Genomic DNA, 16143 nt, shown 5'->3' with positions numbered 1-16143 from the left:
ACCCCGACTTCTAGGGAGCTCCTGGTGCTCATGCCGCCCAAACCCAGGTGTCACGCGCCGCCCCTGCTCCATTGCCACAAATTATCCACTTCTTCTCTGGAGGCAGCTGCCCAGCCAATATGCGATCCAAGCTGGTCACATGTTCAAAACGGAGATTTTTTTTTTCAAGCTGAGTAAAATCATGTCATGTTTAATGACCCCTTGCAATATGATTTCTATAGCATTTGTTTTCAAATTTACCTTGGCTCTCTTTCCCTCTGAATTCTTTCTTCCTAGCCTTTGTATATGATGACTCTCAAACAACGATAAAACCATCTCCCCTCGCTACCTTAAGGATGCGGCTGAAAAGGGCAGAAGGGGAAGCAAACTTTAGCTCCTATTGGATAGGAATGTGGAGGAGGATGACCAATGACTGGCAAGCTTGATGAGGAACTTGCATGTGTTTAAATATGATTAATTTTTAAACTCTCCCATCAACTACATTAAGAAATCCTTTGAAAAGAACCCAACATCTTTTATAAACTCTCGTATTTGGTTTGCTTTTTTGATCAGTTCTCTACAGCAGCCAACTTGTCCTCTGGGCTAAAACCTTTGCGTAAAATGAAAGCTGAGGATTTGCTGTAATCGCATGACTCCTGAAGCTGAGGCACTAGTAATGGGGCTATAGTGTTTATGTCTTGATCCATCCCAGTTCCTGAGCCCTCATTTCTCTCACGCCATGGTGGTGAGGCTGACGACTCTCCTTCTTATCATAAGTCCTTCAACTTTATAGAGAGTTCTTTATTATAAGAAGTATGTTATCATTTGAGTCAATTTGGAATTGCTGTAAAATCTAGAAACATACACCAAACACAATCATTTTACACCACACGGATGGGCTAAGTCTGATCTTTGGCGGGCCTATAGGTCTGTTCTCAGGGTGGGCCCATTTTCCATAAGCACCCTGAAAGCAACCTAAATGTTTCAACAAATCGTGCAGGCCAAGCTCCCCCGTGTCAGAGCAGGTGGGCCCAGCTGAGCTAATTAAAGGGCTATATCTGGGGCTATAGGGCATGTCTACATTACAAAGAAAACCCTGAGGCACCAGGTCTCACACAACCCAGGTCAACTGGCTCTGGCTCCTGGTCTAAAAATAGCCATGTAGACGTTCCTGCTCGGGTGGGAGCCCAGGCAGCTCTGAGACCACTCCCCAAGTTTCAGAACGCGGGCTCCAGCCCAAGAGGGAATGTCTACATGGCTATTTTTAGACCAGCAGCCCGAGCCCCAGAGCCCGAGTCAGTTGACCCGGACACTGAGACTCAGCACTGCGGGTTTTTCTTTGCAGCGCAGACTTAACCATAAAGACCTGTCAGAGGGCAGGAATTGGGGGAGCTGCTGGGGCAGCCCGTGCCAGGGGCGAGGAAGCCATAGAGTTGCGTTAACTCCTCTGGTGGGTCCTGGGACAAGGGGCCAGGTGTCCGGGGAGGTAACCCTGGGGCCGGCATTCCAGAAAGGGAGCAGAGCTGGCTGGGAGCAGGACGCTGGAGGAAGCAGGCTCACCAGAGACCCCTCGGAGGGGAGGCTGTGAAGCCCTAGGACAACGGGTGAGTGAAGAGGCTGGTTTGTTTCAGGTTTGGACCATAAGCCACTGGCTGCATGTTAATTCTTTCAACATCACCTTGGCTCCCATCTCTGTCTGTCCAGCACAACCCGGTGCTGCCTTCTCAGGGAGGGTCACTTCGACACAGGACCGACCAGGTGAGGAGCTGGGGCGAGGATGCAGGAACAGTGCAGAGTCAACGGGGACATTCCTGAAATGGGGAGAGGGAAGTGAGACATGGATAACCCCCACTGCACAGCGTTGAGCCCACCTGCTCTCCCTGCCCAGCTGTGATCTTTCCTTGCCACCTAGAAGCAGCTTTATCGGGGGGAGGGTGAGCCTGGATCCCCTTTCCCATGGCTGGGGGCAGTTGGGGGAATACAGGGAGCTCTAGGTTCCTTCCCCTGAGCGGGGAGCAGCAGATGGAAGCACAGCCCTGTCGCCTTGGCTTGGTGGAGCAGCGTGGAGGGGTGAGAGGTGGGGTTTTTTTTGGGGGGGGGGGTGAGCACAGATGGCTGTAATTGCTTCCCCCCCCCATCCCCAGTTGGAAATGTACCCAATTTTCCACCTTTACGGTTTTGCTCTGTTCACATTTCTGAGCCCCCCCAGCGATACAGCAAATTTCAAAACAATCTGAGTCAGCATGGGGATTTTAGATCACGTAAAGCCGTCATCTTTAAAACCCTGCAACACTATAAATACTTTGTGCATCTGGACTCACAGACGGAACAGCAGAGCTGCCACTGTGCTAGAATAGAGACCGTTTTAAAAGGCAGAGATTATAATAGCTTGCTCCGCTGAATACTGCCGGTTCAGCTCATTCTTCTTATCAAGTCACCTTGAGATAAGCAGGTTCAAGCCATATAAACAGTTCAAAGTCTGGGCCCAGAGACTCACTGACAGGAGTGACAATGGCACACCAGGATCCAAGGTATGCACACAGTGCCTTTGGCACCCCCCAGGAACCATTTCCTGCTCTCTTCTCTTCCTTGCTACTTTCCTTGGCTTCTTCTGAAAGGTTAGTAGAAGAAAATCTAATCTAGATTCATAGATTCCAAGACCAGCAGGGACCATTGCGGTTATCTAGTCTGACCTTGATAACATAGGTCCTAGAACGGCCCGAAAATCATTTCCAGAGCAGATCTGTAAAACAAACAACCTAACTTGAATTAAAAATTGTCGGTGATGGAGAATTCACCCCAATTCTTGGTGAGTTGTTCCAGTGGTTAATTACTCTCACTGTTAAAAATATACACCTTCTTTCCAGTCTGAATTGATCTAGCTTCAGTTTCCAGCCATTGGATCACGTTAGACTTTTCTCTACTAAATTGAAGAGCCCATTATTAAATATTTGTTCCCATGTAGGTACTTATAGACAGGGATGAAGTCACCCCTTAATTTCTCTTTGTTAAACTAAATAGATAGAGCTCCTAGGATCTATCCCTCTAAGGCAGGTTGTCCAATTCATTAATCATTCTCTTGGCTCTTCTCTGACCCCTCTTCAGTTAATCAACATCCTTCTTGAATTGTGGGCACCGGAGCTGGATACTGAATTCCAGCAGCAGTCGCACTATTGCCAAATGTAGAGGTAAAATAACCTCTCTACTCCGATTTGGGATTCGCCTGGATCACATGAGCTCTTTTAGCCACAGCATCACACCGGGAGCTCATGTTCAACTGGTTCTCTACCGTGACCCCCCAAATCTTTCCTAGAGTCACCGCTTCCCAGGATAGAGGCCCAAGTTCTGTAATGATGGCCTGCATTCTTTGTGCCTAGATGTATACATTTATATTTAGCTGTATTAAAATGTATATTGTTTGCTCGCACCCAGTTTACCAAGTGATCTAGAAACTGGTAGTTTCTTGATTCTCTCGATCTGTGTGTGAGAGTGAGAGAATGAGCGTGGAAGCCAGGATCTGGGTAGTAACGTTGACTAAGGCCACGTCTACACTTCAGGTACTGTGGCAGCATGGGTATGGTGGTGCAGCTGTGCCGCTATAGTGCCATAGTGTAGATACTTCCTACAGCAATGAAAGGGGTCTTTCCATCACTGTAGATAATCCACCTGCCCCCAGTGAGGTCAACAGAAGAGTTCCTCCATCGACCTGGCTGCCACTACACCAGGAGTCAGGTTGGCATAGCTACAGCGCTCAAGGGTACGAATTCGCGCCTTAGCTTTGTCAACCTAACTTTTAAGCATAGACCAGGTCTCAGGGTATGTCTACACTATGGTGGTTTATTCCGGCATGTCTACGTCGCTGTAGCTATGCCAACATAATCCCACGGGGTAGATGCAGCCTGCAGTGCTGGAAGGGGTGTTCCTGTTGGCATAGCAACACCACCTCCTGAACAGTAGCTATGGCAACAGAAGCATTCTTCCATTCACCGAGATCAGTGGTTCTCCAACTCCATTGCACTGTGACCCCCTTCTGACACTAAAAATTACTCTATGACCCCAGGAGGGAGGATTGAAGCCTGAGCCTGCCCAAGCCCCCACCGCCCTGTGCAGGACATGGGGCAAAGATGAAGCCCAAGGGCTTCAGACCCTGATGGGGCCTGTAACCTGAGCCCCACCACCCAGGGCTGAAGCCCTCAGGCTTCGGCCCCAAGTGGTGGGGAAGTCTAATGTCAGCCCTGGTGGCCCCATTAAAATAGGGTCGCGACCCACTTTCGGGTTCTGACCCACAGTTTGAGCACTGCTGACCTAGATGCATCCCCTCTCGCTGTTAGGTCGGCATAGAGGCAGAGGGAGGTGATTTTTCACACCTCTGAGCAACAGAGTGAAGTCGACCTATGTTTTAAGTGTAGACTGGGCCTAAGTAGGGTGACCAGATGTCCCGATTTTATAGGTACAGTCCCGGTCTTTGAGGCTTTTTCTTATATAGAAGCCTACTAACCCCCACCCCCTGTCCTGATTTTTCACACTTCCTGTCTGGTCACCCTACACCGAAGCAACAGTCTGTGGTTCCACAAGGCGTGACTTCTGCTCCATTATTCCTGGTATTCATTTAGACAGGAGTCATTCTCTGAAGCCGCCGACCGGAAAGACTCCATCTGGCGGGCACGAGTCTAGCCCAGACGCTGAATGAATTTGGTGAAATGAGGCTTAATAACCTGTCACTTCTCTACCAACAAGTAGCTCCTTAATATCAGAAGTGTCAGCTCAGCGTTTGGGGCTCTGAATTTGGGGTGTAAAGCGAAATGCACAGCCCTGGTCCAATGCACATTGGGTGGAGCGGCTCTGAAGGAGGGGAGAGGGGGGCTGTTCCACGCAGTGTGCACTGGAGAGTTTTTAGTTTCGTTTTTGGCTGGTCTCTGAGAATAAATCATTGTTGAGCTTCCTGTTTGCATGCCTAGAAGCAGTTTCTGAGGCTGTGGTCCGTCTTCTGAGGAAGCAGCATGGAGGAGACGGTGAGAGATCATCTGCTGGGAACCGTGGAAGAACTGGGAGAAGAGTTTGAGACATTTAAATCCAAACTGAGTGAAATTCAGTTGCAAGAAGGCTTTGGAAACATGCCCTGGAGCACACTGCGGGTGGCAGACCCCAGAGCCCTAATGGAGGAGCTGCTCAGTTGCTCCGAGGATGAGAATGGTGTGGAGGTGACTAGGAAGGTGCTGAGGGCTATAAACCAGGAAGACCTGGCAGAGAGATTGACAAAAACAACGGGATCTGGTAAGAAACAAGACCTGGAGGGATAAAACCCCTTCTCTGACTGTCACTCCTCTGTAACTTCCCTGCGTAGCATTTGCTTTGTCCTGCGTGTGTGTGCATGCATGACCCTAGATAAAATATAGATTTAATTCTTCATATACTTTAGGCATGCAAGAAGGTTCCAGAAAGTACTTCGATTTTAGGTGTATTTGTATACGTTTCGGGTAATCTTTACTCCCTCTTCAGCTCCAGGTTTTACTCTTTTCCTTCTCCTGCTTTTTAACCAAAAGCAAAAAAACATTTGGATTTTTCGCCTGTTTGTTTACATCAAGAGATACGTCTCCTCTGCTTAGTGAGCTTTTGTTCTTGCCACGTTTGGTACAAAGCAAAAAATACATTGATGTGGCTACACTGACCCAGCGAAGCTGAGAGTCTGCGTAAACAAAGAAAGGTGAGACTATGTTGCTCGGGCTAAACTACGAAAGTGCGGAACGAATAAGTGTCTCAGAGTATGGGGGAAGTCAGGGCCCTGCACCCCCCACTTCCTGCAATTCACCGTGACTCTCAGCCAGCCAGTAAAACAGAAGGTTTATTAGAGCAGTGCTACTCAAAGTGGCGGTCCGCGGACCAGTGCCGGTCCGCGAGCCATCGGCTGCCAGTCTGCGCGCATGTTGGAAAATAAAATTGCCGGTCTCCCACATCAGATAGCTTGAGAAGCACTGTATTAGACAACAAGAATACAGTCCAAAACAGAGCTTGTAGGTACAGAAAACAGGACCCCTCAGTCAGGTCCTGGGTTCTGGGCCTCCCTCCATCTCCCCAGCCAGCTCCAAACTGAAACCCCGTCCTGCTGCCTCGCCCAGCCACACACCCCGGCCCCTCCTCCAGCCTTTGTCCAATTTCTCAGGCAGAAGGTGTCACCTGGCCCCAGCCCCCTCCTGGGCTCAGGTTACGAAGGGCAGCCGCCATCCTTTACATGCTGGCTGTCAAGTATCATCCCTCAGTGAAGTCACCCCCTTGTTTCCCATCCCCCTCCAGTATCGGTGCAGTACCCCAGGGAAACGGAGGCACGCCCCGTGTTAGCGGAAGACAAACTAGTAAAACTCCCATGCAGCATTACCAGGTTAATACTCCCTACTCAGTCACAATAAGATCTAAAATAGGATTTGAAAGCAGAGTGAAAAATCAGAGGTGTCTCACCCACATAAATACACACATATTAATGTGGAATGTCCTTTGTCAATGCTGCAAAACATCCGGATTTGCACTATGCAGGATGTACTTTAAGAACCAAGAATTCAAGAGAAATTCACTGCACCTGTCAGATTATTTTGCAGAAATTAGAGACTGACTCCCACTCCTGGAGTTGGTTTATTTGTGTGGCTAGGAAAAAAGATGCATTTGAGAAATTAATCAGGAGGATCTTTAAGTACCCACAATGTCTTTCTAGGTGGTTCAAATCCAGACCAGGAATCAGAGACTCACCAAGACCCAGAGATGGTGGGGGAAGAACTTCTTAAAGGTATTTTCTTTTATGAACGTTCCAGGTTCTCAAAAAGAGGACACTGCCAGAGTGGGGAGGGGGAGAGCAGGGGAAAACTGGGGGGGGAGGGAGAGAGCTGGGGGCACAGTTGGGGGTGCTGGAGGGGGCACCTGTGGTGGGGGGTACTTACTGGAGGTGGGGGGGGCAGTGTCACGCCCTGTCACAGTAGCAGAGCAGCTGGCACAAACCCAGGATGCAGCGACAGCCATCAGTTAGTGCCCCCTGCAGGATCCCCCTCCCCAGGGCTGGGAACCAGGGCCTGGGTGGGCAGGATCCGGAAGCTGTGGCTTGCAGGGGAATGGACCAATCAACAGTGGATGCAAGGAAGGGACGGATCAGTTGGGAAATAGACCAATTGGGGATCTTTCAGAGCAGCAATATCTGCTCTGCAAAAACCCTGGACATTAGAAAAATCCACCTGGACACTGAAAGGAGGTGGAGGGTTGTGTGGAGAGCAGAGGCAGAGCCTGAGAGTCCCCCCTTGCACTGGACTTTCTCTCTGCAGAATGAAAATGCAGGAGGGGCCCATATTACTTCAACCTCAGGGCTGCAAGAACAGCTGGGAAGTGATTCTTCTCTTCGACCCAGTGTGACCGGAGTCCCAGGGGAGCCAGCTGAGGTCACTCAATTAGCGTGAGCTGCAAAGAACGGGGCAGACAATCGCCAAAGCTGGTGGATATTCCAATGCTTAGATTCACCAAGCCAGCATAAAACAGCTTCTATAATACCTCACTGGTTACCCAGAACCCAACAACACAGTCCCCTTAAAGTAACCCAGCCTCAGGCCTCCACCCAGACACCCAAGTTAAATATGATTACTGATAATCTTATTCATCATATAAAAAAAGTTCTTCCAGTCCCAGAGGATCATACACATTACCCACTAGGTTAATGAATATTTCAGATCTTACCCAAATACACGCTTACAGCCAATTCTTATTAACTAATCTAAAATTTATTTAAAAAGAAAAGAGTGTATAGGTTAAAAGATCAATATATGTACAGACATGAGTGCAATCTTGAAATTCAGATTCATAGCAGAGATGGTGAGCTTTGTAGTTGCAAAGAGTTTTTAGAATTTAGTTCATAGGTTATAGTCCAATGTCCAATATCATATTCAGGGTGTTCCAGCTTAGGACTGTGATCTCAATCTTGCGACTCAAACTTCCCCTGAAGAAGCTTAAGCAGATCTGAGATGATAGGATCAGGACCCAAGGGTCTTTTATATAGTGTTCTAGCAGCCACTTGACCACAGTCCTGGATGAACAATAGGCTTTTGAAGTAACCTTCTGTTTCCTAAACTTCACCAGTAATTAACTACATGGATCAACATAAGATAATTTATCTATTAAGCAGCTTATCACAAACTTTAAAGAGGCATCTAGACAATGACATTATTGCACTCAAGATTCATCTAAATGTTAATATTCCCTTTTGATCTTTGAATCAGTAGCTATAGTGGCAGACAGGAACTGTCTGTTGTGACGGGGCAAGGCCAGATGGCTATAGAAAAGTAATGGGAGATAGATATATTAGCTCCAGGCTAAACAAATCCCTGGTACCAGGATAAGTGAAATGGCAGCTGCTCCAGGTCAATTAAGACACCTGGGGCCAATTAAGAACTTTCCAGAAGGCAGGGAGAAGGCTAGGTTGATTGGGACACCTGAAGCCAATCAGGGGCTGGCTGAGACTAGTTAAAAGCCTCCCAGTCAGTCAGGTGGGTGCGCATGTCAGGAGCTGTGGGAGGATGTTGCGCTGTTGGAGAGACTGAGTAGTACACACCATATGGAAGGAGGCCCTGAGACTGTGACCCTTGTCTCTAGAGAGAGAAGGGTTACATGGAGGGTCACAGTGAGCCTCTGAGGCTAGCGAAATCCGCCAGGAAACGTGGGACCCACGGAGGCAAGGACAGAGCTTTGTCACACTGTTTACATGGCTAACATTTAACAAGATGAGTACACACATACAATTAGCGTTACCTCTAATTTCTAACAATATAGGTTTGCATTTCAAAGTTCTAGCCTATCTACCATAGAACGGCCTTAATTACTATTTCTAACATGTCTCTACAGGCTGACTCTGGGTCAATTAACCTGCAGGATGCTTAACCCTTTCTGGTCATGTGTTGCACTTTTTATATAAGATTTGTTACAACTATATAACAGTGGGAGCAACAGTGGTTTGCATGATCATACTCTAATTAGATAACATCACATCTAGTGGGAAAGGATTCCTACCTCCGCAGCCCATAAGTAACCTACCCTGCTCCAAGCCTCACTTGCTGCAGGGAAGGTTTTTGTCCAAATTGTTTTTTTCTGTTATTATATCTCATAGCTGTGAGATCCTTGCACCAGATAACATGTGCGCCTAGATCCCCTAGGTGGTTTTGAAAATCCTTATAACTGTTAAAGATGTACTACCTTAGCAAGCAAACACCCTTGTTTGTAATCCTAGGTTCTCCACCAGCTTGGAACCAATTGGATCCAAATAGAAACACCCGCATTAAATGATGCAGAATTAGGCACAAGTTTTGTGTGCTTTGGGTTCACAGCTTAAGTTGCAAAGAGCTGTCTGAAAGGATTTGCTGCTGTGATTGTCCTTTTATGAGGGAGAAAAGAGCATGGGGGATGACTCATTGCAAATGTTCAGTGAGAGAGAAGCATAAAATCAACAGAAATTAGGGGCCTAAATATTTTTGAAGATTCTAGGGAAAGAGTTTATTTTGGTTGGTTGGGGTTGTTTGCTTTGGTGGGTTGGGTTGGTTGGTTGGTAGGTTGGTTTCTTTAAATTTGCACCAAGAGAACAGAACAGGTTGCAAGGAATAGAAGAGGTAATGGAATAGAACTGAAAAGTTTAGCTTCATTGATCATTTCTTCATCCATTCATGCTCCAAAATCTTTTACGTGGTTTCTCCCTCTCTTTCGCTCGTGCTTGAAAGTGAAGACCACAGCTTTCACCATCCCTAGCGTGCACCAATGTTCAGTGTCAAAAGAGACTTGCCAAAAAAATTCTATATTTTAAATATCAGTTCTGAAACCTGCTCATGCTTTCACCTCTTTCTGCAGAGAGAAAGAGAGCACTCCAGAACCTCCTGGTCACACTGAAGATGGAGCAGCACAGAAGCATGAAGCTGGGGTTGAGGGATCTCCAAGAAATAAACCAAGAAAATCTACAGAACTGGATTCCTCGGGCATTAGGGGATTTACCGTGGCATTTTATGAGGAAGGTCATGGCTTTGAATGGGACAGCCAGAAACACGAGCCTTGGGCAGGGAGCACCTGGTGACCAAGCCAGCAGTGCGGAGAACGGGGGACAAGGCGATGGTGGCAATGTTCTTCATCATAGCAACATGGATGCTAGAGCTTCTCTGAACCCCCTCGATGTTCTCTGTGCCGTTCTGCTTTGCTCAGACAGTTTCCTACAGCAGGAGATCCTGTCCAAAATGTCCATGTGCCAGTTTGCCCTCCCTCTGCTGCTACCCACCCTCGACACCCCCAAGTGCACCCTACTGCTGTGGGCCATGAGAGACATTGTGAGGAAGTGGAGGCCGCACTCACTGGCAGAGAGCAGAGGGTTCAGAGAGGAGAGCCTGGTGCTCACCAAAATGCCAACCGTTTCCTTTGTGCGGATGGGGAGCTGCAGCTTCTCCAAGTCCAAACTCCTCAATAAGGTTCTCAGCCCCTCCCAGCAGCACCATGATTTCTTCATCCATCATGACATGGAGTCTGGGAATGTCCCTCGGGAAGTTGCAGATGGGCTGGTGGAGATTTCCTGGTATTTCCCTTCGGGGAAGGAGAGCTCAGATCTTTTCCCAGAACCTGTCGCGGTTACAAATCTGCGCGGAGACATTGAGTCGCACTGGCTGCAGTTCAGCTTTTTAACAGAGGTCTCCTCAGCAGTGTTCATAGTTACTGAGAGCATCAGTGAGAGACAATATGCACTGTTATCATCTCTGCAGGGCTCAGCCACCAAATACTACTTCATCCTCAGTGCCCAGGCTGAGAAATGTAGTCAAACTCTGGGTTTCCTTAGTAAATTAGCCCCAGTGCTGAAACTGAACAAATTAAACGTGCTGGAGAAAAGCAACACCACAAATGAGACAGAATTTGTAGAAAATCTCCAGCACACGATACGAAGCATAATGAACTCCTCTAACAAGAGAGTAAACATGGAAGCCGTGGCTACAGCAGCACGTGAATTAGGTGTCCTGGTAGATGAGGACTGTGAGGAATGTCAGAGCGGAAGCGAGTGGGCTAGAGAAATTACCATGAACATGAGAGATGTGGCCAACTGCAAGACAGAAATGCTGAAACTCCAAGGAGATCTGTGGAATACCTTGACTAAAGTTGAAAAAGAGCTGTGCAGAATGAAAGAACAAGGGACTGTCCCTCCTGAAGACTATAAAGTGCAGCTGAAAGAAAAACTGTCAGAGCTTCATGCCCAGCAAAATAATTGTGAGCTTAACGATGGGCTGATTAAATTTATCAATGGACTAGAGCAACTAACTGCAGTCGAAAAACATCACTTCCTCATATGGCTGAAATATACGCTGGATCACATTGCTAAGGATGAACATTCCAGACTACAAGCTCAGTATAATGCTTTGGCAGGTGACCCACAAAAGCTAGAAGAACTGGGTGAATTCATCTCTGCCGGTTCCCTAGGGGTGGAGCATTTCATGCGTGAGCTGGGGCAGTTGTATGAGGCTGAACACGCAATGGTGAAGGAAGGCAAAATGGCAGAAAGCGAAAAGCAATTCACCTGTCTCCCAGGCATAGCAGCTGACCTGATGCTGGAAGGGTTTCCCATGGAGCTGATCGATGGAGATGCCTCCAACATCCCACTGCAGTGGGTGACAGATGTTCTGACCCAGCTCCATGTCAAGCTGGGGGGAAGGTCCAGAATGCTGGTTCTAACAGTGCTGGGAGTGCAGAGTACTGGGAAATCCACCCTCCTCAACACCATGTTCGGCCTGCAGTTTGCAGTGAGCAGTGGCCGATGTACGCGAGGAGCCTTCATGTCGCTCATTAAAGTGGCAGAGAACTTTCGGGAGGACCTGGGCTGTGATTTCATCCTGGTGATAGACACAGAAGGCCTGAAAGCCCCTGAACCAGCCAAGCTGGAGGATAGTTATCAACATGACAGTGAGCTGGCCACACTGGTGATTGGACTGAGCGACATAACAATTGTTAACATGGCCATGGAGAAAGTCATCGAAATGAAGGATGTTCTGCAAATTATGGTCCATGCCTTTCTCAGAATAAAGGAAATCAGGCAAAAACCCCAGTGTTTATTTGTGCATCACAACGTCAGTGATATGTCTGCGCATGGACAAAACATGAGGGACAGGAAGCACCTCCTGGAGCAGCTAGATGAAATGACCAAAGCTGCAGCAAAGATGGAAAAACTACACAAAGAAGTGACATTCTCAGATATTATGGACTATGATCCAGAAATACAAGATTGGTACCTCCCCAGCCTGTGGCACGGAATCCCTCCCATGGCGCCAGTGAACTTGGAATACAGTGAGAGCGTGGGGAAGCTGAAGAAACACCTGTTTCAATTGATAAGGATCCATTCAGTTGAGATTCCTCCCAGAAACGTTCCCCAGTTTATTGAATGGGTGAAGAGCCTGTGGAACGCACTGAAGCATGACAACTTCTGCTTCAGCTTCAGAAACCCTCTTGCCACGGAGGCCTACAACCAGCTGTCTACCAAGTTTTCTGAACTGGCATGGGAATTCCAAAAGAAGATGCATCTCTGGCTGTCCGAACAAGAAACTTTCATCCAGAATCAGGCACCAGAGGAACTGGAGAGCGAGATCTTCACCCAGTTAAGTCGGGAAACCCAGCAGAAACTGCAGCATGAAGAAGACAAGATTTTTGAGTGTTTGGAAAAATATATAAAAGGTGGAGCAACAGCCACACATATGTTAGAGATCAAAGAAGATTTTGTCAGGAGCACAAAAAGCACGACATCTATGTTTCACCGTTATTCACACCAACAGCTGGAGAGAGCAAAGAACAATAGAAAGCGCCATGGTAGGTATTACAATAGCGAGGCTGAGTTCAGGAAAATAATTGAACAAGAGGTTGACAAGCTTCTGGAAGACTGCAGGAGTCGCGAGCGTAAACTGAACAATGAGGAACTGGAGCGGGAATTCCAGGCAATGTGGAGAGGGGTGTTGTCTGAGTCAATGTTATTTTCTTCAATGAAGCGAACCATTTTTCAAGAAATGCAAAGCCTGCTGGAAGAGGACCTGGAGATTCGAGGGACACTGATGCATCAAGAAGCTGGGAGCTTGCTACATTATTCAATGAGTTCTTTCACAATGAAAAAAGAACACTTAGATTTAGCATGGTCTGAAACTTTGAAGGAACTGTTCACAAAGGAAAACTGGCATAAAGCAGAGGAACTTGCTATATCCTTAATGCACCAGTGCTCTGCTTACATTGATGAGAAAGCAAATTCCAAAGCAGACTATGATGAAATCTATTGCAGAGAATTGCTGTGTATGATCAATGAGAGACTCCAACAGGAGGATGTTTCAAAACTTCACACTAGTGGCTGCTTTGAAGTTGACCTGAAGCTTCACATTTTGGGAGAAGCTGCTCGTGTGTTTCAAGAAATCCATGATAATTTTATGAAAGAAACGGACCCTCAGAAAAGTCAGAAGAAACTTAAACTTCAGTATTTCTCCATCCTGAAAGATCTTTACCTAGACAAAGAGGTAAGTCACAAGAGAGCCAGGGATTTCTGTGACCAGTGTCTGAAGCCTGCCCTGGTGGACTATATGAATAAGAGGCTAGGAATAGCAATATCAGATGACATTCTCAGAAGTGGACAGTCCATTGATTACGCCAGTCGAGGCTTTTTCCAATTTACCACACAGAAAAAATTGTTGGAGGAAAATGATTTTTACAACTATGTGAGATATATTGAAAACTATGAAGATTTTGTGAAAACCGGGATACAGAGACACCTGGTTGATCACTACAGTGAGAACGAAGGCCTGGAAGATTTGGAGAGAGAGACTCTATCCACTGTAATAGAGAGAGTCAGGGGCGCTCTGGAAAACTCCGAAGATAAGTCTAACACAGTCTTGGCCTTTATAGACAACTTTTGCAAAGTGCTGCAGAAAGATCTGGTCATTTCCAAAGACAGCTTAGTGGGGATACGGTTTATAAACACAGTTAACACTGGGAAATTCACTGCTTTTATTCAGACTTCCCTTTCTCAACTGGAGCAACAAATCTTAGCTGAATTTAAAAATTTGGAAACAGAGTCTAAACTCTCCCTTCTGTCAGTGAAGCCCCAGGATGAAATCTTCAAGCGAGTGTTTGGCTGTGGGAAGCAGTGTCCATTCTGTAAAGTCCCATGTGAGGCAGTAGGTACTGATCATAAGGAGCATTTTGCATTGGTACATCGGCCTCAAGGATTAGGGACGTACCAGTGTGTTGAAACAAACATACTAGTTTATGAATTATGCTCCTCTGCTGTGGTTTCCAATTGCATATTCCAATGCCCGGAGACACAATGGAAGGATCATCCTTTTAAAGATTATCGCACTATTTTTCCCAACTGGCGCATCCAGCCGGACCCCAGCATCAACGCCTCTGATTACTGGAAGTTTGTTTTTAAGGAGTTCAATCAAGAATTTGCTGAAAGGTATTATGCTGAACCAGCTGATCTCCCAGGGGACTGGGAAAAAATAACCAAAGAGCAGGCTCTGGAGAGCCTGGAGGAAGCATTCAAAATGAAATAACCAACACGCTGAGAAAATCCATGTAAATGGCAGTGCATTCGATTTGGCTGAACAACAATTGGTAACTTCTGTTACTTGTTTAATATTCTTTAAAAGTGTGTGTGTTTGTAATCTGTGGGAAATATGGAAAACTCCGGTACAATTTGCAGCTTTCAAATGGAGACTGAAAGCAAGAAAACTGGTTTTATTTTGCATCACGAAACTATGTGATACATCAAAATAGGAGTGCAACATCATCTTTCAAGGTGTGGCGTGACAGCATTGTGCATCCCCAAGGTTCACCGTCTCCCGATAAGCATCAAACGTGCTCCAGTGGCCAATAAAAAGCTGTTTTTGTCTAACTAACAATCCTGAAAAACCTCAGCCTGGGCTCTATGAGTTGTTCCCTTCTCACATCTCATCACCAGGGAAAGATTCTGCAGAACAAGTTAGGCCTGGTCTACCCTTAAAACTTATACTGGCGTAACTGTGTTGGTCAAGGGTATTAAAATAAAAAAACACACCCACATATGACATAGCTATGCTGGGGGAAAACCCAGTGTAGATGCAGCAATGCCAACAGAAGAGCACATCTGTGGTTGTGGCTAACATTGTCCAGGGAGGTGGCATTCCTACACCAGCAGAAAAATGGAAACATCAGCATACGGTGCGTCTACACTGTGCCGACATTGGCTCTGTAGCGTAGCCAAAGCCTTCGTTACAACTGTGCAACTCATTCTCTAATGGGTTGCAGGCCCTGTGTACGCTTGAGAGGTTTGTGAGACATCTGCACCAGCATAGCTGTATTGGCCAAGTGTACTCGGTTTATACCACTAAGAAAGTCCTCTTGCTAGTGTAGCTTGTACCAGATCCCCAAGCAAAAGAAGGGTTTTTTGCCAGCATAGCTACATCAGCAAAAAAAATGCTACCACGGCTCCACAATTATTTATACCCCTGCCGAGCCGGCACCAGTATGTGTCTGAGCTGGGAATCACCCTCCTAGCTTGGCATCCAGACGTAGCCTCCAATACACCAAAGGAACAGGCCAGTCCTGTAAAAAAGTGCCACTTTTACACTCCATTTATACAGCAGATCTATGCATTTATCAACTACCTCTAAGCTCCCTGTTTTAGATGTAATCAAATCTTAATTGTCCGAATCCTAGCTAACACACTCTTGCTTATCCAAATTGGAGGCGTCTCCTAAACTTTGACATAAATTCTGATAGTACAGAGCACTTAATATTTGCAGTGCTGAACTGCTCAAGAAATCCAAAGGATAGAAGTTCTGGTCCAGGACAGAACTAAACTTCACAGACGTAGAGTGTTTGTGACGCAGAGTTTGACAGAGCTCTTATACTCAGCAGGGTTGAAACTCTGGGTTTCTCTCCCTTTTTAGTCAGCCAGCACTGGGAAAGCAGATCAGTCTCTCTATAGTCACGAGTGTACAGATGTCAAAGCTGACTAGGTCTGCTCACCTGATTGTCCAATGCTTTTGGCCATGAGTTAAATGCAATTGTAATACACAGGTTTTATTAAAATATAGTTAATAAAATGTGTGGAATGCTGTCTCGTGTGCATTGTGAAATGGTCCTACCTTAATCTTGGAAAACGTAGGCCACTTC

General features: G+C 46.6%; 1 protein-coding gene across 1 annotated transcript; it reads left to right on the top strand.

Annotated features, from left to right (window-relative positions):
- Nucleotides 1-4944: 4944 nt before the first annotated feature.
- LOC141988493 (up-regulator of cell proliferation-like) lies at nt 4945-15929 on the top strand. The gene is made up of 3 exons (XM_074954291.1): nt 4945-5253; nt 6683-6754; nt 9841-15929. The coding sequence occupies exons 1-3, from the start codon at nt 4980-4982 to the stop codon at nt 14538-14540; spliced, it is 5046 nt and encodes a 1681-aa protein (XP_074810392.1). The 5' UTR covers nt 4945-4979; the 3' UTR covers nt 14541-15929.
- Nucleotides 15930-16143: the final 214 nt, after the last annotated feature.

The sequence above is a fragment of the Natator depressus genome, chromosome 6 (genome assembly GCF_965152275.1).
Source record: "Natator depressus isolate rNatDep1 chromosome 6, rNatDep2.hap1, whole genome shotgun sequence".
Taxonomy (NCBI): domain Eukaryota; kingdom Metazoa; phylum Chordata; order Testudines; family Cheloniidae; genus Natator; species Natator depressus.
The sequence above is the reverse complement of the archived record's forward strand: the minus strand, read 5'-3'. Positions and strand labels throughout refer to the sequence as shown.